Below are 23,936 nucleotides of genomic sequence, written 5' to 3' on the forward strand. Positions count from 1 at the left end.
GAGGCAGTCAGCAGTATTAGATACCACAGAGGTGAAGGATGAGGGTTGAGAAACAGCTATTAGATTTGCTAAGAAGCAGTTTGTTGATGACCTCTAGGGATCCTTTTCGGTGGAAAAGTGGGGGCACAGTCACGTTTCAGGGGATTAGAGAGTGGGTAAATAATGAGGAAATGAAGGCAGTAGCTGAATATTGTTTATAGAAGAAATTTGGCCATAAAAGGAAGGAGAGAAATGAGATAGTCTGGATCTAATTTCTTATCTCTTGTGTGTTTTCTTCACTTCCAGTTATAAAGGAACTGGTGGTATCTGCTGGAAACAGTGTCCAGATTACTTTGCCTAAGAATGAAGTTCAGTTAAATGCATATGTTCTCCAAGAGCCAGATGCAGGTAAAACATCCACTTATATTTGGTTAATGTTTTAATTCATAATGGAATCTACATACATTTACTGTCTGTAAAAGTCCTATGAGAATAAGATATAGCTTGAACATGCACAAATATTTATGTGATATGAGAGGCAATATAATGTTTGAGATCATGGGCTTTGATGTCAAGGCTGGGTTCAAATCTGAGCTCAGTCAGTCATTAGCTGAATGATTTTAAGCAAATTATTTAACTTCTCTAAGTTTCCATTTCTTTCTCAGTAAAATGAGGATAATAATTCCTACTTCATAAGGTTACTTTAAGAGCAAAATGAAATGGTATAACGTACCTATATACCTCAGTGCCTAGCACATAGCTGATGCTCATTAAATGTAGATTTTATTATGCCCATTTAAAACTGGGACTCAGGTTAACCTGTTTATTTTGGCCAAACAACTAGTAAGTAGCAGATATAGAACTTGTAGAGAAGTTATTCAAGACTACTACTAATATAGATTTGTCATGTAAAAAAAAAGATAAGCCCAATGTAATATACAATATTCAAATTTATAAAATATATAAATTAGGGGATGATTAATTTATTACTTAAGAAAACTTTTGTAATATGCGCATCCTTTTAACCTTTGGAGTACATGTTAATATACCAAAGTTTGACTTATAAACACGTATTCTCTTAAGATTATCTGTGACATGAAGTGAAGCATATGTTGATGTATTTTCTTTTCTAACCCCTATTTGCATATACATTTCTGTGAGTTGATATCACCTTGTATATCAGTATTCCAAAACACATCAGTTCAAAAACAGATTCTTTCAACTCTCCGCTCCCCAGTTTCTTCAGTCTTAATCAGATACATGAGATGGATGGTTTCAAACTTTCAAAGGTTGGGGACGATGAGGCAGGACCAGCTCTGCCTGTTCTTCATTCCTCTCATCTCCTATGGCAGCCCCTGCAGCACCTCTCAGGATCCCTCTAGGGTTCAGAGGCATGATTTGAAAACCACTGCCCTAAATCATTAAAACCATCATTCTGTCTAACAGACCTGTACTCAGTTGTTCCTACCCTTAGGCAAATTCCTGTCTGTAAGGCATAATTCGTCCCCTGAGCTTTTCTGTTCTAAGAGTATTGTCATTTGTTGAAATTTGTGTTGCTAGCCTTAGATGTTATAAAATTGTCAATTCCCAAGCTAGTGTGAGTCTGTTTTCTGTGTGGGGAAAAAAAATTTCTAACTACAGTTCAAGAAATGTCATGTCTTAGCACCAGTCCTACTTCTCCTTCTTCTTTCCTGCTCCTCACGTAACCTAACTTCTACAGATACGTTTATGAGAGCTGCCTGGGGCTGACAACTGGCCAAAACAAAGCTAGTATTCTCTGGAGGAAGGAAGAGTAATAGATCTTGTATCTCAGGCTTATAAAGTAAAATCTAGTCTTAAGACTGTTTGGAATTAAGTTCTGTGTGTTAACTTTTGAACTCATGAAGTAAGAAAAAGGTGACCATTCTCTGTAAGCATTTGAGACTTCTTTTTTTTTCCCTTTTATTTTTCCCTTTTTGGGTAGTAAATTAAATGAAACCTTCCTACTGAATCCCACCCATTCCTAGCCATAAATGCATCTTGTTCCAAAAAATATTTAAGACAACTTTAACTGGGGAGGGATTCCATTTAGATAACAGGATTCTGTCCTCACGCTACCCAGTGATACAGTCTGAGCTACAACTGAGGACCATTTAATGCTTCATTTGATCTTAATTAATTTCAGTGGGGCCTGTTTTAAATGGGCCATCCCCTACCACCTTCTGCAGTGTGTTATTTATTAGCTCAGCAGGAATGAAGTAGCTCTTTTAACTCACCAGGGTGTGATGACCTCAGTGAGATGAGTATTGTTAGCACTCTTTAAAAAGGTATTTTTGAACCATGTTATTTAGAAGTCATTGCTGTTCTTTGTTGCAAAAGAAGTTTTGCAAGAAAATGGCCTTTATTCCCAGTGAGTTCATCCATAGTGGTTTGTAGGGCATGTATTTTCACTGGGATGCCATACCATGAGCAACCTGGTATTTTAGGGGAGGATTGGCCCAAAGCAGCGTGGGTATGGGGCAGGAATGAGCATTGTTGGGAGAGACTTGGAAGAAGCCCTAAGTATAGTTGAGTCAGCAGAATCCACCTTTTCTTTCAACAGAATGTTTAGTTTCCCTTTGGCTTTGGGGTAAAATCTTGAAAACTAAGGTCTTGTCAAGATTGAGAAAAATTTTGTTATTCACAGGCTATGTGGTTGCCCTCTTTGTGTGTAGGTGTGTGTTTTCATGATTTTTGTAACTGCCCTTCTATAGGAGAAACCTACACCTACGACTGGCAGCTGATTACTCATCCTAAAGACTACAGTGGAGAAATGGAAGGGAAACATTCCCAGATCCTCAAACTATCCAAGGTGAATTTGCTTCCTGTCATTTGCAGGGATGGGGTAGAGGTGTTGACCATTTTCTAACATGTATAATATAGAATTTTCTGTCCACACTTAACTTAGGAACAGTCTTTCAGAAGCGAATCCTCCAAAAGTCTGGCTGGCTGACATCCAGTATTTGTTAGTGTATGATTCTCAAATTTTCATTTATGGTGAGAATATTGTATAAGCATAGTGGTGATAGCTGAAAATACACACTAAACAGCTTTTAAGGGTAACATAAGGATTTTAGAATTTGGGAGATAAGCTAGGTTATTTGTGGCCACATGACTGTGTAAATTGGCTCAGTCTTTTTTTGGGATTCAGTGTAGTTATTAAGAGCCATAAAAATGTTCATATTCTTTGGCCAAGCAATTGCTTTTTCCTTCCTTCCTTCTTTCTTTCTTTCTTCCTTCCTCCCTCCCTGCCGTCCTTCCTTCCTTCCATCCTTCCTTCCTTTCTTTCCTCTCTTTCTTTCAACAACTGTTCATTGTACACTAGTTATGTGGCAGGTATTGGGGATTTACTAGTGAATTAATCATAATATTAACATTTAAGGAAAATACAGTCTAGTAGGTGCTACTGACCAGAAGCAGGTAATTATAACAGGAGTCCACTAGGTCAGTGCATGGGGTATTGAAGCCCTGGGGAGTTAGAGTAGATGTTTTAGAGTTGGCCTAGTTGGGTCATGAAAGGTGACTGGCTTACTGGGTAAAGGGTGGAGTGGTAATACCCCAAGCAGAGGAAGCAATATGTCCACTGGGCCAAATAATAGAGAGAAATGTGGGAAAAAGGGAATTTTACGTGGTTCATCCTGACGGGACCCCATGGTATGAGAGGAACAGTGGCACAAGTAAGTTGGAGAGATGCAGGTGCCAGGTGGCCCAGAGCCTTGTGTGCCAGAGTGAGGCCTTGGGCTCTTATCCAGAGGGAACATGGTGCCTTGGAAAGGTTTTAAGCAGGAGAATGACATGTTCAGATTTTCAGTTTAGAAGGATCACCCTGACTGCAGGTTGGAGGAGATACGACTCAGACTAGGGAGACCAGGGAGGAATCTGTTGAAAAATGTAGGTGTGAGATGATAATAGTCTGAGTGAAAAAAAAACTAAATAAATAAAATAAAACTTAAAAACCACCTATTGAGCTCTTACCATGTGCTGGAAACAGTGCAAATTATTTTATGCAGTTATTTCATTTAATCTTCCTAACAACCCCAAGATGTAAATATTAGTATTTGTTCTACAAATGACGAAAATAAAAATTAGAAAAACAAAGTGGTTTGGCCAAAGTGCACAAAGTTATTAAATGGTAGATTTGAACTGGAACTTTCCATCTCTAAGCCCATGCTCTTAACAACTGTGCTATGATGAATGGTTAAAAACTAAGGTGATGACAGTGTGAATGGAGAGAAGTGGGTGGATTTGAGAAATATTATGGAGGTCAACTTGGTGATCAATTAATTGGGTGGAGGTGTTGAGGAAGAGAAGTCCAGGATAATTTTAGCCTTTTGGCTTAGACACTTCATTGGATGTTGGTATATTTGTGGTGATCTTCACTGAAATGAGGAACATAGATAGAGGAGCAGGTTTGGAAGAGGTTTTCAGATGATTAATTCATGTTGGGACAGAGTGAGTTTGAGGTACCTGTGAAACATTTGAGTGGAGGGATCAATAAGTAGTTGGGGGTAAGGGGCTAGAGATCAGGATGCAAGTCCGGGCTGGAGAGATAAATTTGTACACCAGCATCAAATAGTTGACAACTGAAGCCATGAATAGATGAAAACATCCAGAGAGGGTGTAGAGTGAAGTAGTAAATGGATTGCAATTGGAATGCTGGGGAACACTGTCATTAAACGTATGGAAGGAAGAGGAAATGGAAGAAAATGAGGAGTAGGCCTAAAAGTGAAAGCCAAGGAAGGAGAGCATTACAAGAAGAAGGAAGTGGTCAAAAATGCTCCATGCATTCAATTAGCGTTTACCCAAAGAAGATAATTCAAAAAAAAGAAAAAAACCATTTTACCTGAAAGGTGTTCACCACAGCATTAGTTATAATAGTAAAATTTTGGAAACAACCCAAATATCCAACAATGTGAAATGCTTATGTGAATTATGGCACATTTATTCTTGTACTATTCTGCAGCCATTAAAATGACTATTTAAGAGACTGTTCTAATGGGGAAAGTGTTCATGCTAAATGAATGGAAGAAAGAATAATAAAAAGTTTAATATATCGTGATTTTAGCTAGGCCCTGAATACCACTGAAATATGAGCTCCTCAAGGGTAGGGACCTTATCTAATTCCTCTCCAAACCCCAGGCCTAGGACAGTGACCATATATAATTGATTCTCAATACATGTTTGTTGGACAGATGTACTGTTTATAGCTCTTTTTTTGGATGTGGTAAAAGATTAGAGGGAAATAAGAAAAATGTGATTAGTTGGGGTGTTAGGACAATGGGATTGTGGGTGATTTTTTTTAATGTTCATACAGTTAGTGGAAATCAGGAGGGGGAAATATTCAGATATTTGAGAGCTATTTGGTGTTTTTTACAAAATGTTTTTCTTTGCAGAGATGATTGTTTTAATTTCATAACTGTGAAGTAGGATGGTTGGGCCCTTAATGTTCTTCTGAAAAGAAAATGGGAGTACAGAGATGTTGAAATCCCTTCTGTTGTTCCGAGTCAGCTAGTAATAAGATTCACATGAAAAGCTATGGTTTTTTAGTTTATAATTCATTGTTTCATATCTTCAGCTAGTTTACTTTCTCCATTTTGGAAATGGTGCAAGAAGAGGAGAATTCAAGAAACAACATTGGAAAATTCAGATATATGTGTTATTTTAAATATTATGCTGCTGTTTGTGGTTGTCTAAAAGATCTTCTCTCACTTCTGCAGCTCACTCCAGGCCTGTATGAATTCAAAGTGATTGTAGATGGTCAAAATGCCCACGGGGAAGGCTATGTGAATGTGACAGTGAAACCAGGTATGTTACCCAGCCCTGGCCATGTCTCCACTGCTCCTTCTGCAGGATTCCCAAGGAGATGGAGATTTGATGTTAGGGGTTTTAAATTCTCATTCTTTTTTTGTAATATATTTACGTATTGGGCAATTCCTAGTTCACAAAGCTTGTTTGTTGTCCACCTCTACTCAGCTTGCTTGAAAGCAGGAAGTTGCTGCTGTAGTACTTCTGATGTAGTAGATAGGACATGAGCATTGAAAGAAATTGAAAGAATGCGCAGGGCATGGCCTTAGCAGTCGTCAGGTTTAGAAGAGGCTTTAACACTCCCAGGTGTCTTAGGTTAGAATGGCAGCCTGATCTGTGACTTTACCATTTGGTGATGCTCAGCTCTCACTTATGTAATGGAAAATGACTTATGCTCCACCCAGATATGGCCTGCTTCTCCTATAATTTATAAAGACCCTCTTCCAATTTCTTGTGGGTCATGTTCTTGCAGAGCCCCGTAAGAATCGGCCTCCTGTTGCCATTGTGTCACCACAGTTCCAGGAGATCTCTCTGCCAACCACTTCTACAGTCATTGATGGCAGCCGTGAGTACTTGTCTAGGCATGATGTTTTAGAAGAGCCTTCACTGTGTACTGGTAGAAGGTTTGGGGCCAACTATGTCTGCATACTGTTTAGGCCAGTCCTGTTGGCCGTGTTAGGTGAAGACCAACCATCTGAAGCAATTGATTAGGAAGTAAAAACCAGACAGGCCCTGTTTAAAATCCCCATGTGGGGCTTCCCTGGTGGCGCAGTGGTTGAGTGTCCGCCTGCCGATGCAGGGGACACGGGTTCGTGCCCCGGTCTGGGAAGATCCCGTATGCCGCGGAGCGGCTAGGCCCACGAACTATGGCCACTGAGCCTGCGTGTCCGGAGCCTGTGCTCCGCAACGGGAGAGGCCACAGCAGTGAGAGGCCCGCGTACCACAAAAAAAAAAAAAAAAAAAAAATCCCCGTGTGGCCTGTCTGCAGTAATAGTTCTGCTCTGAGATGGTAAGAAAGTAGGATTGTTCATGTGTTTAGCATTATTTTAGTTGAAACTTGCTGGTTTTCAAATTCGCTTGCCTGGAGTTGCCATCCTTAGCTATGGAAACAAAGCTCCTTCCTATCATGACAAGATAAGTAACTGAGAGTCTTGACAAAGAGCTCTCACTCAGCTATCACTGCCTAGCAAGATTCTCGTTAGCCTTCTCCTGGAGAGACTCACAGAATGGAGCACACACCCCTGCCTGGGCCCATTGTTAACATGTCACCCTTCAGAGGAGTGTCACCTGATGGGTGACACGAGACGATTTCTGGGCCTTGGCTCTGTGTGTGCAAGAGGTTTCGGGCCTGTCGCCCTCCAGCATTGGCTTGGTCTCTCTGGAGGCCCGTTAAGGCCCTGTCACCCCTGAGTGTCTTGGCACAACAGGGGCTTGTGGCAGAGGCAGCTGCTGCTTTAGCAGAGGGATCTCTAGCGGGTTAAACCTTTCATGTAGGTGATTCTGGCCAGAAGAGGAGGACAGAAGAGTAGCAGGCCAAGAGGAAGAGGCAGAATAGGAAGAAACACTTGTGAGAATGGCAGAAAGGGTTCACTTAGTACCATTTTATTTTATATTTTTGATTCGATCAAAGTTGAATAATATGTAAAGGTACACAGTGAAAAGAATCACTACCCTCCCGGTCTCCCAACTGTCCAGTTTTCCTCCAGGCAACCAATGGTATTATCTTATGTATCTTTCCAGAGATATTTGATGCGTATTTAAGAAAATACATATACAGTCCTTATGACAACACATTACGTGCACTGTTACATACAGTGCTTGTTTCTATATGTTGGAGAATTTTTCTGAATTAATACGTGCAATACTTCTTCATTCTTTTTTTCCTTTAATGATTACATAACCTTCCATGATATGAATATATGATTTCATTGTATGAATATGTACTTGTTTTCAACCTCTATTGATGACCATTTAGATTATTTTTGACTTGCTATTACAAATAACATTATCGTGAATAATCTTGTAACCATCACATTTAACACAAATATTAAATGTCCTACAGATACACAACACAAGTGCAAGTAGATCTGAAGGATTAAATTCTTAGACGAGGAATTGCAGGGACAAAGATAAATTTTCCCAAATTGCTCCTTATAGAGGTTGTATCAATTTATGCTTCCACCATGACTTATGAGGGGGCCTCTTTCCCCACACTTTTTACCCACATAATGTGTTGTGAAACTTTGGTGTTTACCAGTTTGAGAGGTTAAAAAATGCTATCTCAAGTGTAATTTAAATTTGCATTTCTTTTTTAAGTGAGGTTGAATATCTTTTCATGTGTTTAAGACCTTTTGATTCTCCTTTTTTTATACATATACTTAATACAGTAGCGTTTTAACCAGAGGTTGCCTGTGTTGGAGTCCTTGGAAAACTACGCAGTGGAATATTCATAGAGAGGCAGAATGACCCAATAATCCGAGGGAAGAAACACTCTGGGGAGATAGTCTGTAATTTCATGAAGTTTTCCTAGCCTCAAATCTCTGGGTAGTTGCCCTGGTTTGTATAAACTGGATAAGTGCTAAGACCCAGTGCTCTCATGCTGTAACTGATATTTCTTTATGGTCAAGAAAGCACGGATGATGATAAGATCGTCCAGTACCATTGGGAAGAACTTAAGGGACCTCTGAGAGAAGAGAAGATTTCTGAAGATACGGCCATATTAAAACTAAGTAAGCTCGTCCCTGGGAACTACACTTTCAGGTAAATTTGGATCCTTCAAGTTTACCATAGGCCATTTTTTTCCCCTTATGGGTTTTACATTCTTATAGGAGTCACTCTGACAGATATCAAATTCCCTGTAGAGTTGGCTGATAATATAGCCTTTGGTTCCACTGGTTCTTTGAGCCATGTTGTAACTGTGGTCACAATAGTGATAACTTTTTAGGGCAAAGGTTCTTGCATAATAGATCAGGATCCACACAGCTAATCCTTCTCAGAGCCTTATTTGGCATATATCCAAACCTTTTTTTAGAATTTCTGTCATTAAGTGAAAGGGCCCATCTTCCTTTGCCTTTTCTCAGGAAAAATCTAGAAGGAATCTACTCTCATCTCTCCCCTTTGGGAAATGCTTCCTCAACTTAGGATATATCAAAATCTTTATTTTGACTTAGTGATTTATTTGAATATGATTTGTAGCATCTTTCTCTGTTGGGGCTTTTCAGAGAATTTGATTCAAAGATAGTTCTTTTGGGAACTAGTGTTGATATACTAGACTGTGATTAATGAGTGTGAGGCTGACCCTAGAGTAATCCTCCTTATATTTGCATTATTCACTGTAGGCTATGAAGCACTCGTACGTGAGTGTCACGCAAACACCATATGTACACTATACCATCCTCATTTTACATCTGAGAAAAATGAGGCTTGGTGTATTTACTAACTTCTCTGAGGTCACACAGCTAGAGCTGAAATGCAGATTTTCTAATCCCCAAGTCAGGACTCATTCTACTCTGCTCCTTGACTTGGCCTATATGTATTTTGTTTATGCTTCCTTGAATGCCCTTCTCAATCTGTTGGGACTCCGCCTATCTTTAAGAACCTCCTCAGTTTTCTGTGAGGCTCTCTGAGATCCCTCCAGAGAGGAGAGGGTATGTCCCTCCTCTTTCCCTGTTGCACTCAGTGCCTCTGTGTGGTGCCTGCCATGGTGCAACGGCTTGTTCATGGGTATCTGTCTTCCCCACTGGATCTGAGATTAACCACGTTTTAGACACCACCAGAGACGCAGCAAGGAATGTCCTAGCACAGCACCTACCATACAAATAAATATACAAGTTCTGACTTAGCAGCACTTTCACTGACTCAAGACTTCAAGTGAATGAAGGGTAGCTGCTATTACAACAAGGTAGGAGCCTTCTCACTGAGTTAAAATGGAAATGTGAGTTGGTTTTCGCCTTGGATTTCTAATATAGGAATTTTAACATTTATGGAATTTAGCCTGGGCGATGTTCATCCTTTTTGAAATAGTAACAATAATAGCTACTGCTTCTTGAACATTTTCTGTGTTAAGTACTGTTCTGAGCTCTTTGCACGCAGTAGCTCATTTAACCCTTGTACCTGGTATTATAATGGCTCTTATTTTACAGATTAGGAAATATTGTCACAGAGAGGTTAAGTAACTTGCCCAAGGTCACACAGGTTGTCTGATTCCAGAGTCTGAGCTTTTAACCACAATGTTAACCTAGAGTGTTTTGGGTGAATGGGATATTGGGTGCAGTTCTTTTTTTCTAAGCCTCAGTCCATGAAATGATGGGATTGGGTTTGATTAGCATTAAGGTCCAGTCTGTTTGATTGCACTTACCTTTTCCTCTCCCCTGCTTTTACACAGCAGTGGCCTCTTTCCCCAGCCCTGTGGTCAGCTGCTGTTTGGTTCCAGAACTTTTGTGTGCAAACCAGGGACTGTCTGAGGTGAAAGTCAGCGTAATGGGCAGCTGCCATTTTGCAGTCTGTCTATAACTTGCTTTTGTTCTGAAATAGGAGACAAATAAGACATGTTTAAAAAAAAAAAAAACTGAAAACAGAGAAACTGGAAAGAGAGGAAAACTTCTGTGGATTTTTCTTTTTCAGATGTTTGCTGATTTGCACATGTCTGTGTGTCTGATGTTTTTGTGTTCTTTTTCTAAAAGCTGTAATATCAGAAGTCCCCTTAAGATCATAGGTAAAAAGTGAGATTGTGGGTTAAAAACCCCACAGATGTCTGGCTCTTTCTGCGGCTGGTTGTGAGATTTAAACAAACGACATGTCTTTTATATGCTTTTCCTCTTTCTGTCAGCAAAATGGAAGCAGCCCAAACCTCCTTGCTTGCTTATGCTCACATTTTGAGGTGGCAAGAGAAGCTTTAGGCTGTTCAGCTGGAAGGCATCATTTAGGTAGAAGCCTGCTCTTACAAATGAACATTTTTTTTTCTCTTGCAAATTCTCTTTCACACTGGCACAAACTGTGGGACGCTTGCGTAGGAGAATTCATTTCCATCTCAGGCTTCTATCTTACTGGAGCTAGCCCCCCTGGTCCATCCTAGAGGCTGTCTGCCCAGGAAGTCCATTCTTGTGCTGTGTACACAGCCAAAACAGGATGATGGGAGGAGAGCCTGCTGCAGTCAGAGCTTGCTTTATTTAGTGTAGCGTCTTTGAACCCCATAGGAATAGTGGCCAGGGATTATTGCTTCTTAAGACTTGGTTCTGGGCTTTGGAGTCAGAGAACTGGGCTTGCATGTTGGCTCACTATTTAGCTCTGGGCAGGTTTCTTACCTCTCTAAGGCTTCTATAATAGTGAGGTTGATGTTACCTATTCTATATGATTGTTGTGAGGGCCAGATCAGACAATGCTTATAAAGGTCCCAGCCACAGACACTTGCAGGCAGCAGAGTGAAATGGTGCTGGAGATATACTATCTAGATTTAGATCCTGACTCCACTGTTTTCAAGCTTTCAAGCTTGGGCAAGTTACTTTACCTCTTTTTGCCTCGGTCGCCTCATATGTATAAGGAGTAAAATGGGGATAGTACTTTATAGAGCTGTTGTGAGGATTGAATGAGATACAAAGTGCTTAGAACAGTGCCTGGCACACAGTAAACCCTCAGTCGGTGTTAGCTTCTAGTATTATTCTAACTTTCCAAAAAGAATGTGTTAGAATTGGTTACCGATTGGTAATCCTGCCACATTGGTATTTTTTAGCCTTGATTTTCAGTTCTTCCATGTTTATTCCTCTTTCTTTAAGACCATCCCTGATTGCATTCCTCTCTCTTTCCTGATAGCTTGACTGTAGTAGACTCTGATGGAGCTACCAACTCTACCACTGCAAGCCTGACAGTGAACAAGGCTGTGGATTACCCCCCTGTGGCCAATGCAGGCCCCAACCAAGTGATCACCCTGCCCCAAAACTCCATCACCCTCTTTGGGAATCAGAGCACTGATGATCACGGCATCACCAGCTATGAGTGGTCACTCAGCCCAAACAGCAAAGGGAAAGTGATGGAGATGCAGGTAGGAGGGAATAGTTTCTGTCTTTTCTTGCCCAGGGAATTAGAGCTGCTGGACTGGGTCACCCATCCAAGGCTTATATTTCTCCATCTTAATAACCAAAGTCAGATTAGTGAATAGAACATTTGAATTTTTTAAAAAATCTAGAAAGATTAAGGGGCCTTTAGTTAACACATTAGCAAAAACTTTATCTTAAATGTTTAGTATTGGAGGAAAAGACTGGTAGCTGCTCTAGGATAATTTCAGGGAGTAAAATTCTTTAGAAGCTACAAGGGTGCAAATTTTTTTTTTTTTTATACAGCACAGGACAATTTATTGATTTATTTTTAACAGTCGTGAGTTACAGTACTACATAACCCGTCCATGGACTCTTTACAGCAACCGTCTCCTTTTCAAAAGTCTCTTTTTTCCCAAACATTCCGTCCAAAGGATGAATGGTCTACTTGCACCCAGTGCCATCCAAATGTTCAAGTCAAAAATATTTATACATTTTACATTTAGTTCTTTTATTTTTTTGTCTGCTAAGAATAGTATTGCAAGTTTTGGCTTCTTTTGACATAAAAATTGCAATCATGTGCAAAACGCTAACAATGAAGCATTGATCAGAATTCAAGCAGGTTGTCCAATCTGAATGCTTCAGATGCTGCAGCATTTTCCTTTCCGTTTTTCTCAAACAAAACAAACAAACAAAACCCACAAACCCTTGCTATGTTAGAAACACCTTGTATCGAGCCCCCCTTGTCTCCGGCCACCGGCGGGTGACATGCTCGGAGCTGGCTGGATGACATAATGACAAATTTATGCAGCAGCAACATTTGGAAACAGTAGTTAAAGCTCAAGACGGCTCTCAACTCTCAATTCTGTGTTTAGGATTTACTGCTGGCAGAGGCAAACAGAGGTTTTCTCTGAGTTTTCAGTTGGTTAATGGGCCATAGGCCTTTTTCTACTTGCAGCAAGATATTTCCATAATTTTTATTGGAGTGTAGTTGCTTTAAAATGTGTTAGTTTCTGCTGAAGGGTGCAAATCTTAGTGAGCTCTATTACAAATTGGAGGAGATTGCCTGACTAGATGGTGAGCATCTTCTCTCTGGAGATATTTAAGAAGAGACTAGATCTGTCACCAGGTAGGTAATGTAAGTAAATGAAGAAAACTGGATGGGGACTGTGGCAAACCAGAGGGCGTAAGCCCTGACCAAAGGGGTCAGCAGCCCTCCAGTCAGGCTGGTTGTTGCCACGCTGGAGTATCGTCCCAGTGTTGCTAGGTCCTCCAGCTTTTCAAGACAAGACAGAAGCCTAGACTTCTATGTGAAATTTTCCAACTTTTAAGAACCCTAAGGCCAAATAAAATGTCTGCAAGGTGTTAGGTTAGGTTTCTCCACTGCTGCAGAATCTGTACAGACCTGTAAGGGCACACACAGCATTACAAAGCATCTTGAGTCGTTGCTGCCATGTTTTATCGAGGCAGCTTTGTTAGGGTCACGCTGTGTAGCTTCAGTAGGAAGAACATTGTTTTGTAAATTGTGTTATTTTACTATATGTTAATGGTTTTCTTTCTGCTTGGGTTATAGAAATTGATCTTGATTATCTCTGCACATTTTCCTGTACTCGTCTACCTTGTGAGAGCTCTGACTTTATTTGAAACTGTTGCTGTGTCAGAGGGTTATTTCCTTGAAGGGTGAAACTTTTAACAAGATGTCCCACAGTGTCTGATTGAGCATTCAGTAATTATGTTGAATTGGGAGGTCATGGCCCACTACCAACCTAGGTTTAGAAAACTGGGTAAATCATTTAGACCAGAGTAGGACTTCTTGTATGATGTGATTCCGGGAGTCCACTTGTCTGTATTTATATATCCAGGGTGTTAGAACACCGACCCTGCAGCTCTCTGCCATGCAAGAAGGAGACTATACTTACCAACTCACAGTGACTGACACAATAGGACAGCAGGCCACCGCTCAAGTGACTGTTATTGTGCAGCCTGGTAAGTTCTAACCTTGTGGTGCAGGCTCTTCTGTTGGCTGGTCCCTTGACCCTTGGGGGGAGAAGAGGGCTTGGGTTCCACGAGGGTGGAAGTGGGAGTTACCAATCCACCAAGCCTCTGGCAGCTGCTCTTGTCCATTCCCCTAGTGCTTTCTTCATAGCTAGAGAGAAGGAGTATTTCACAGCCTCACTTGTGCCCTTGCTCTTGGCGAGTTATTGTGCCTTCAAGGGGAGCTAGCAGATAGAGTCTCTGCCAGCCCAGATCTTACCATGTCCTATTTTATTTTTGGCTGCGGCTTGCAGGATCTCACTTCCCCGACCAGGGATTGAACCTGAGCCACAGCAGTGAAAGCGCCGAATCCTAACCACTAGACCACCAGGGAACTCCTCCCACCATGTGCTTTAAGGGCCACCTTAAAGCCCACTTCCTCAAGAAAGCCCTACCTTATCTTTCAGACCCTCTCATTTGATCTCCTATAGCATTATACTTCAATCCATGTTCTTTCAGAGTTGTTTTATACGTTTCAGTCTTATATTCTTCATGCGAGCTCCCTGACCATACCCTTACCTCACACAGTATCTGACAGTTCTGTGAGTGGAGAGGCAGAGTCCTTGAGGCTTCCAGAACATATGTCCCAATTGGTTCCTCTCCTTTCCCAGCTGGACTGCCTGCTTTTGAGCTCCCAAGTCTCTTGTCTTCTAGAAAACAACAAGCCTCCACAGGCAGATGCAGGTCCAGATAAAGAGCTGACTCTTCCCATGGATAGCACAACCCTGGATGGCAGCAAAAGCTCAGATGATCAGAAAATTATCTCATATCTCTGGGAAAAAACACAGTGAGTATTGACACAAAATCCTTATGTATGCAAGGGCTCCAGACCTTTGAAGAGCAAGGCTTTATTTGCTTTTAAGAGTTTACTTTCTCTTATTAGCTTATCCAAGGGGGATTACTGAGAAAGAAATGTTTGCAATCCCAAACTTCAACTCTAAGAAAAATATAATTTTTGTAAGAAGGAAAAAAAGAATGCTTACCATTAGCTGTCCCCAGGTAGTACTTTGTGGTTCTGATGCTTTTACAGGTACAATCCATTTGCTGAAATGCATAGTTTAATTACACTTGAGAGGCAGAATGGAAGGGGTAATGGAGCAGAAAAATACTGTTGCTCAAAATTAACTGGGTAAGGCTGTCGGGGGGAATGGGACAGAGCAGCTCTTAAGGGGAATTGAAAATTCATCTCCAAAATGAAAGCATTACTCTGTTATTGTTTCCTTGTAGATACCATATACCATTTATGTTAGCCAGAGGCCAAAGGCAATAACCAAAATAATACTAATTAAATTGGAATTACCTAATCGAACCATTCCTGGTTCTCACAGTTTCTTTCAGCTCCTTTAAACCATAACAAATGGAACTCAGATTATATGCAGGATCCCACAGGAAGCAATCCCAAGGAAGAGTTAAAAGCATTCCCAGTTTCCAAAGGTAGCAACCATAGGACAGACTGGGTTTTTTGTTTTTGCTTTTGTTTTTGACTAGGATGTTAGAGATGGGTGGGGAGGGGCTGTAAGTTGACTTGTAAAAGCACTTGACTTACGATTAGTGAGTTGGATTCTAGAAATGATTTTCCGTAGCTTTCGTTTCTATCTTTTGGAGAACCTAATTTTCCTCAACCCAGCATGTTTTAATTATAACTGTTTATTGAAGATACAGCAGATAAACCTTTTAGTTGAGTTTTATTAGTGTTTACAGCAGAAATAATCCTTAGCATAGCTTCTTGGAGGAGAATCTGTTTCAAGGGGGGCTGCTAGGGTCAGGGTTATACATTTAAACAGCAAAACAAAACAGAGCAAAACCTGGGAGTCTACAGGTTTCTCTGGTTGTCCTGCAGTGTTAAGGAAAGCTCTGAGGCATTTTGACCCTTGAACAGAAGGGCTGTCTGGTATATGTGCAGTGTTGTGCCTACATGCTGGCTCAGAGCTCGTTCACCTGCAGTGTGAGGCCACAGGGGAGAAGGAAAGATACAGGGCATCCTGGTTCCTCTGGCCCCTGTCCAGGAGCTGGAGGGAGTTTTGCCTGTAGAACTGCTAAGAAGAGGATGGTTTTTCCCTGAGAGTTCCTCTATAGCCTTGGCCCATTTCCTTTCCCTGACTTTTCAGCAAGAGGGAGTTTGGCATGTGACTAAGAAATGCATTTTGCTTCTTTTCGGGCAAGAACTGAACCAACCACTGGGCCAGAAATGCTTTTCAGAAACATCACTCTTAAATCATTCTTCTGATCAGAGACCTGCTCAGAGCACTTTCTTCCTTTTATTGGAGCAGCAAAGAGTTTAAATGTTCTAGAAGCTCTTACAAAGGATAAGGCTAGATGTGTTTGAAAGCTGGTGAATGGAATTTTCTGATCAGCAGGTAGCATGTATTTTGGGGCCAAATGACACTCTGTCCAAATGGAATATTTTTAAACATGCCCTCTCAAGGTGTGAGAAACAGTAGTTCATGTCTTGGCTGAGGCAATAATTGTCTGCTCCTGCGGGGACAGGAGAGCAGTAGACAGGTACAATTCCACCCTCTGGTTTCTCTCTTTGTCCAGGGGACCTGACGGGGTACAGCTTGAGAATGCTAACAGCAGTGTCGCCACTGTGACTGGGCTGCAAGTGGGAACCTACGTGTTCACCTTGACCGTCAAGGATGAGAGGAACCTGCAAAGCCAGAGCTCTGTGAATGTCATTGTCAAAGAAGGTACCTCACTGCCTTGGGTTGGTGCAGCAGCCTCTGGGCCAGATAACTGAAGAATGCATCATCTCTTGTTTGGTTGCAGAAACTGATTAGAGACAAACTAGGGAAGGAAGTTAGAGGTTAGGGTAGCTCTTAGTTGCTTTTCTACAACAGCCTTTGAGTGAGCGACTTTTAAGGTGAATTTTAACTTCTTGCTTTCCCTCCCTTCCTTCTCAGTTGAATAGGGAGAGAATTAAGGTTTTTTTCCTTTGTATTTTTTTAAAAATAAATAAATTAATTTATTTTTGGCTGCCATGGGTCTTCGTTGCTGCGTGCGGGCTTTCTCTAGTTGTGGCCAGCGGGGGCTACTCTTCGTTGCAGTGCGTGGGCTTCTCACTGCTGTGGCTTCTCTTGCTGCGGAGCACAGGCTCTTGGCATGCGGGCTTCAGTAGTTGTGGCACTCGGGCTCAGTAGTTTTGGGTCGCAGGCTCTAGAGCACAGGCTCAGTAGTTGTGGCGCACGGGTTTAGTCGCTCTGTGGCATGTGAGCTCTTCTCGGACCAGGGCTCGAACCCACGTCCCCTGCATTGGTAGGCGGATTCTTAACCACTGCGCCACCAGGGAAGCCCTGCATTTTTATTTTGCCTCTGCTGCTGGGGTTTCTGTGACTCTCCTGCTAGCTACAGTGACACCTGCTGTTCGACCTTAGAATGACTACCCTGCACTGGAGTTTCCCATGCTCATCCTAGGAGTCTGCACGCTGAGGCCAACTTGAGCAAAAGTGGATTGGCCTTGCTCTGGTTTGCAGGCACAGTGATCAGTGATGGTCTTAGGAGAGGTCTATAAGCTGATGGTAGGAAAAACTATCAGATATGCAGGGGATCCCCAAACACAGTATACTGAACTCAGTGAGTAGAGAGCACACACTGAGGAAACAAAGCTGCAGGTGGGGCCCAGAATAAGAAAAGGGTCTCTCTTCTTTTTCTCTATTAAAGTGCTAAGGAAAAAGTCAAGAAAGATGTTCAGAGAATAACATTTTCAGCCAAATTTTGAAGATAATTTGTGGTATCAGCTGATGAAACCTGAACTTCAGGGCTTTAATCCACTTTAGGCCTTCGTTTCCAATCATCATATTTCCCCAAGCAGAGAAATGGATTCCTTTGCGGGAGGCTGCTTCATGAGAATGCAAGAGGAAACTATACTTGTCCCCTCTACTGTACTGGTGTCAGGGGAACATTTCTCTGGGTGGGAATGGAGCCTCAGGACCTGTGGCACTGGTGGCGTTAGCTCTACACTGTTAGTTGCTGGCATGGGCATGGATAAGCACTTAAAACAGTTCTCCATTTAAGATAATTTTGAAGTTTAATTTCCTTATAAGCATCACGAGAAGCATTTCTTCTTTTTCTGAATGTTACATTTTTTCCCATGGTTTCTCTTTGTTTAGAAATGAACAAACCACCTATAGCCAAGATAACTGGGAATGTGGTAATTACCTTGCCCACAGACACGGCAGAGCTGGACGGCTCCAAGTCCTCAGATGACAAGGGAATAGTCAGTTACCTCTGGACTCGAGACGAGGGGAGCCCAGCTGCAGGGGTGAGTGTGCCAGCAGCTGGAGAGCTACCCAGGTCATGGTGGTGCGGTGAGGAGAGGAGACCGGGCTAAACACTCCAGTACCTGTTTTAACCAAGCGGTCTCTTATGTCAGACCTGGATTGTGCTCTGAAATCCAGGGAGGTCAGATGACGTGCTTAGGGTCACCCCTCAAGCTAGTGTGGAACAGAATGTGATTCTTTTCCCTGATCCTGGTTGCTGTGGGCTGTAGTGCCATCACAGAGCAGGAACTGCCCCGAGTCAAAGCCGTCTAGCCCAGAGGGGACTTCGTTATGACAGACACAACAGCTGACTCCACGGAAGGAGTGTGGTTTTGTTCTGCCGTATAGCCATGTCGTTCAACCCCACAGGAGGTGTTAAATCACTCTGACCACCGCCCTGTCCTCTTTCTTTCCAACCTGGTTGAGGGAACCTACGCATTTCACCTGAAAGTGACTGATGCGAAGGGTGAGAGTGACACAGACCGGACCACTGTGGAGGTGAAACCTGGTGAGTTCACTTACTGAGGAGTCGGGGTGGAATTGCTGGATCAGCCTAGCAGGGCCTCGATCTTGAGACCCTTCCCCCAGCATGGACAGAGCCAGATGGCATATCCAGCTTTAAAAAAATCTAGAACCCCCCAAGCTAAGAACTCCTTAGAGACTTTCTGTTCCAACAAGACCTCTCCTACCCACGCAGAAATATGGACCTCCCCCTACTTAGCTCAGATGGAGAAACAGAAACTCAGAGAGGGCAGGGCTTGCTCAGCTTCACACAGCAGTTGTGTCAGAGCCAGGCCTTTGGGCCCCTACTCCAGCACTTTCTCCTCTGCGTGTGACTGATGAGAGAGGGCCCAGGGTGCTTTGGGAATCTGAGCACAGGAATAACTTGAGTCGTGGTGTCTTATCAGCACCCAGCTGCAGAAAATGATTTATTTTTGTAAGTTGAGCCTCAGGCTTTATCTGACAACCCCCAGGGAAGGTAAAGTAACTGGCATCCTTTACATTTTTAAGATTTGCAGAAATAAAATTTCTTTCTTAAATAGAACCATGTTTTTGTTTTGTATCAAGGCTAATTTGGTAATAGGGAGGCAGTGAGTACAGGGTGGGGTAGAGCTTTATAAACTCCTGAACAACTGATGAGAAGCTATTAACTTTAAACCTACTCTTTATTATCTAGGCCAAGCTAATGTACAGATGTCTTAGACGGGAAGGGATCTTGGCAGGTCTTCCAGTCCTTGTCCTACCTCTGAAGGACAACAGCCAAGACACTATAAAGTCTCTTCTGTGTTTAAAATCAGATCACAGATAGTCTACTAATTATATAAATTAGACATCAGGACAGGCAAGTGGTGCATCCAAGTATGTGAATAGGTATTCTGAATAGTCACTCTTAACTTGGCAAGCGTAGAATAGTCTTTAGGACATAATCAAAAGCGTAAAGCACAGTGGTCTTAGAGTTCTAGAGTTGTAAAAACATCGTCCGGCTGTGATGTTGTTTTAAGGAAATCCTTGTTTCTTGGCTGCCTGTATTTCCTTTGTGTTTATGGTTTTCAACACTGTAGGGCAGATGCACTCCCATAAGATTGTTGAGATGGAAAATTTCCCTCCCATTGTTGTAAACAAAGAACAGCAAGTTACTGAAAATCAGATGGGATCAGGAGAGATCGCTAGCTACCTGCCACTTGGCCTGGAGAGTTCAGCAAAGCCAACTGGGCAGAGACTTCTAAAACAAACCTTCAAGTGTTTCTCTGTTCCCCACTTCCTTCACTAAACCCCATCACTTCGGCCTGGTCCCCAGCACATGTGTGGTAATTGCCAGGTTGGTGTAGAGACCAGGAGTGCTTCTGAAGCTCTCCAAGCCAGCCCCAGATTGCTGGGGACCAGGACAAAGCAATGGGGAATTCACTATTGTGCCTTTCTATTTTGAAGGAGGGCAGTTGCATTTCTGAATGCTCTCACCACATTCTCTCCTGGGCCAAAGCACACGCACAGTGGCAGGTCTATGTTAACGCTCCTACTTCTAAAGCCATGACTGATCCACATGCTTTCCAGATCCCAGGAAAAACAACCTGGTGGAGATCATCTTGGATGTCAACGTCAGTCAGCTAACTGAGAGGCTGAAGGGGATGTTCATCCGCCAGATTGGGGTCCTCCTGGGGGTGCTGGATTCCGACATCATTGTGCAAAAGATTCAGCCGTACACGGAGCAGAGGTAGCTGGGCAATGAATGGGGGGAGAAAAGGAAAGACCAGGGGGTCCCCTGGGCTTCTTCACTGAGCTGAGAAATAGTGTGGGTAGGTAGAGAAGGGTGGGCTCTCTGACCAGGAACCACTCATGGTGTTCATTTTTTTTTTTGCGGTACACGGGCTCTCACTGTTGTGGCCTCTCCTGTTGCGGAGCACAGGCTCCGGACGCGCAGGCTCAGCGGCCATGGCTCACGGGCCCAGCCGCTCCGCGGCATGTGGGATCTTCCCGGACCGGGGCACGAACCCGTGTCCCCTGCATCGGCAGGTGGACTCTCAACCACTGCGCCACCAGGGAAGCCCAGTGTTCATTTTTTTAATGAAGAAGAAATGTACTCTTCTAGTACAGGTAATGGGCTCTGTACTAGACACTGCAGCAGGGTGCAAGGTCAGAAGAGGCCTGATGTTTGAAGACCATAGTCTAGTAGGGGAGATAATCAAGTTAACATATAGCATCAGTACAGGGTGGATTTGACAGAATAAGTGCTATTGTGAGCAGATAGTGTAGGGGGTCCTCAGAGAAAGAGAACCAGGCATGGCTTTCTTGACCTAAGCAAAGCCATTTTTGGCCTAAGCCATTTTGTGATCTAAGCCTGGCCACAGTACTTGCCCTTGAACAGGTCTCGGTAATGAATGATCTTAAGGGGAAAAAAAGAAGTCAGGAACAGGGAGTTCCCTGGTGGCTTAGTGGTTAGGATTCCAGGCTTTCACTGCCTTGGCCTGGGTTCAATCCCTGGTCGGGGAACTGAGGTCCCACAAGCCGCATGGTGTGGCCAAAACAAAACAAAAAGCAAAAAGGAATGCAGGAGCAAATGACTCTTTTCAGGCAAGAGAAGTAACAATAGCAAAAATAGTAAATCAGTTGTAAAGACTCCCAGTTCTGTTCCAGTGGTAAAGGTAGCCTGAAGTACTTGACAACCAGATCAACTGGAACCTAAGGAATGATGATATCGACCTTTTCTGACCCTCATGACCCTCAGCTAAAGCTTGGACTCTGTTGACTTTTGTCCCAATTCTATGCTGAATTCTCCTCTGCTCAAGCCCCTTCACGAATATGCACGTACCCTAAGCTTAAAGCTTCCGCAGTTTTGCTGCTCGCGGAGACACTGCTTTGGGAAAGATCCCGGTGTTCTCCTTACTTGCCACAAGTGATAAAAGTCTTCCTTCTCCTCGTTTTTGACTTGGTTGTGTCTTTTGGCTCAACACCACGTAGAGAACCCAGTTTTCAGGTAACACAATCATGGAGACACAGGCAAGGGCGATTAATTCTTCCAGGAGGGTTGAGGTAGTCCAAAGATTTTCCAGAAGTAAAACTTGCCCTGATGAAGCATAGAAGGACTAGGAGGAAATTCAGAATAGGGGAACAGCATGAGCAATGGTCCTGTGGTATGAAAGTACGGAATTTCCTCTGGAAGAAGTCCTTGGGTTCAGAGCATTTACCGGGCCCTAGGATATGGGGGACAATAAGGCTGGCTCTGTAGACTGTTCTGTAGAGAACAGTCATAAGCAAGCCAAGCAGTTTAGTGTTAATACTTCGGATAGGAGGACTCAAGTTAGTTGGTTTTATATGTGTGAATTTTTTGTTTTGTTTTGTTTTTGAAGCAAGGATATTAGATTTTTTCTTTTCCTTAGGGAGATCGGTAGTGTGGAGGCTAGACTAAAATAGGGAGAGATCAGGACATCCCTTGCAGTCCATTTGTTAAGACACCGCGCTTCCACTGTAGGGAGTGCAGGTTCAGTCCCTGGTCTTGGGAACTAAGATCCCGCATGGCACACAGAGGGGAACTAAGATCCCACAGGCTGCACGGCTCAGCCAAAAAAAAAAAAAACAGTAGGGAGAGACCAAAGGCTGGGAGACCAATCAGGATGCTTTTGGACTAGTCTAGTAAAAAAGGTGATAACACCTGAATTGAGGTAGTGGCGGTGGAAATGGCAGAAGAGAAGAGGAAATTAAAAGAAATTCAGAGGTAAATCAGTAGGACTCGGTGACCTTTGGGGAATGAAGGTGAGTGAGCCATCAAGTATGAGGATTTTTGCTTGGATGCCTAGATAGATGGTGAATGCCATTAACTGAGATTAGGAATCCAGTTTCAAAGAAAAGATAATGAGTTCAGTTCTGACTGTTGAATTTGGCATATCTTATGGGTTACATAGGGACAGGTAGTAGCACATATAGGCTGGAACTTGAGGTGGAAGGGAAGGGCTGAGATAGGGAGTCACTACATACAGGCGGGCTTTAAGGCCATGAGGACGGATAAGTCGCACTGGGAGAGTGTCAAGAGGGTTGAGGAGAGAGCTCTGGAGAACATCAATATTTAAGGGGGAGGCAAGGAAAGAAGGGCCAGCAAAGGAAACTAAGAAACAGCCGTCAGAGAGATGGGAGGAAAACCAGGTGGGAGCTGTCTGCTGGAAGTTAAGGGACAAGCTGGCAGTAAGGGGCGCTGCCAAAGGATTCAGGTGCTATAGAGACAGGTGTGGTGAGCACGCAAAACAGGCTTTTGGGTTTGTAATTAGTAAGATCATCAGAACTATAGTGAGATCATTTTACTTAGATGCTGGGAGAAAATTTTTTTCATAGTTTGAGGATACAGAGATGGTAAGTATAATGCCTCTTTGAAGAGGCTGGTGTTGAAAACAGTATGGGAGACAAGCTCAGAAGAACACCTTTTAAAGATAGGAAATACTTGAACATTTTTATAGACTGAGGGGAAGGTGCAGAGGAAAGGTAGATGGTGGAGATTGGGGAGGCGGGTTATAAATGGAGGTAGGTCTGGGGTGCTGGCTGTGGGCAGAGCAGGAGACCACTTTCCCTGGAGGCAGGAGGAAAGGAGGGAAGATGTGCTATTATGGGTGAATTTAGAAGTAGAGAAGGATGAAATTTGAGAGTATTGGTACCAATGTCCTGTTTTTTCTCTGAAACTGGAGGCAAGGCCATCTGCTTTGAGAAGGTGAGAATGAGGTGGGCAGTCTGAGGAAAGTGGTAAAGGTTGAGAACAGCAGCTCCAGGAAAGGATGCTGGCTTTGAGCAATATTGGAGTCTCAACCAAGGTTAGAGACATGAGGTGAGAGCAGCGATTCCCAACTCCAGCTGCATAATAGTGTCACCTGGAGCTTTTATGAACATACCATTACCCAAGCCTCACCCCCACATGATTATGATTATGATTATGATTCATTTGGTCTGGAGTGAGGTCTGGGCACCTAAAATTTTAAAACTCCCCAGGTGAATCTAATATGCAGTCAGGGTTCAGTGGGTCAGAGACAGCATGATGATTAGGACTTTCTTTTTAACCTCTGCTCAGCAGCCTGGGAATAGGAAAAGGGAAGGTGGCTGCTGGGATCCATCAAACTGGTGGGAATTGGCTGGGACAAAGCAGTGGAAGACATTAGCGAGAGTGCGGGTAAGAGCATTGCGGAAGGGTTTGCTTGCATACTTGCCGTCACTGCCTCTGGGACACGAGGAAGAGAGACGCATCACAGTGACTCTGGGTTTCTGGCTTGGCCTAGATTGGCTTAGCTGAGGAATTCGGGAGGAGGATGTGATTGCAGGGAGATAGTGTATTACAATGGGA

General features: G+C 42.9%; 1 protein-coding gene across 4 annotated transcripts in view; it reads left to right on the top strand.

The window, feature by feature from the left end:
• KIAA0319L (KIAA0319 like) overlaps nucleotides 1-23,936 on the top strand; it is a 125,597-nt gene that overhangs the window by 87,555 nt on the left and 14,106 nt on the right. For all 4 annotated transcript variants that reach the window (XM_060140572.1, XM_060140574.1, XM_060140575.1 and 1 more), the window contains exons 5-16: nucleotides 286-387; nucleotides 2,712-2,809; nucleotides 5,715-5,802; nucleotides 6,275-6,367; nucleotides 8,430-8,562; nucleotides 11,611-11,839; nucleotides 13,694-13,817; nucleotides 14,520-14,652; nucleotides 16,404-16,552; nucleotides 17,972-18,123; nucleotides 18,491-18,629; nucleotides 20,174-20,333. In XM_060140572.1, coding sequence (XP_059996555.1) covers nucleotides 286-387; nucleotides 2,712-2,809; nucleotides 5,715-5,802; nucleotides 6,275-6,367; nucleotides 8,430-8,562; nucleotides 11,611-11,839; nucleotides 13,694-13,817; nucleotides 14,520-14,652; nucleotides 16,404-16,552; nucleotides 17,972-18,123; nucleotides 18,491-18,629; nucleotides 20,174-20,333 — 1,600 coding nt within the window. The remainder of the gene's footprint in view (nucleotides 1-285; nucleotides 388-2,711; nucleotides 2,810-5,714; nucleotides 5,803-6,274; nucleotides 6,368-8,429; nucleotides 8,563-11,610; nucleotides 11,840-13,693; nucleotides 13,818-14,519; nucleotides 14,653-16,403; nucleotides 16,553-17,971; nucleotides 18,124-18,490; nucleotides 18,630-20,173; nucleotides 20,334-23,936) is intronic.

The sequence above is a fragment of the Lagenorhynchus albirostris genome, chromosome 2 (assembly GCF_949774975.1).
Source record: "Lagenorhynchus albirostris chromosome 2, mLagAlb1.1, whole genome shotgun sequence".
NCBI classification, from domain to species: domain Eukaryota; kingdom Metazoa; phylum Chordata; class Mammalia; order Artiodactyla; family Delphinidae; genus Lagenorhynchus; species Lagenorhynchus albirostris.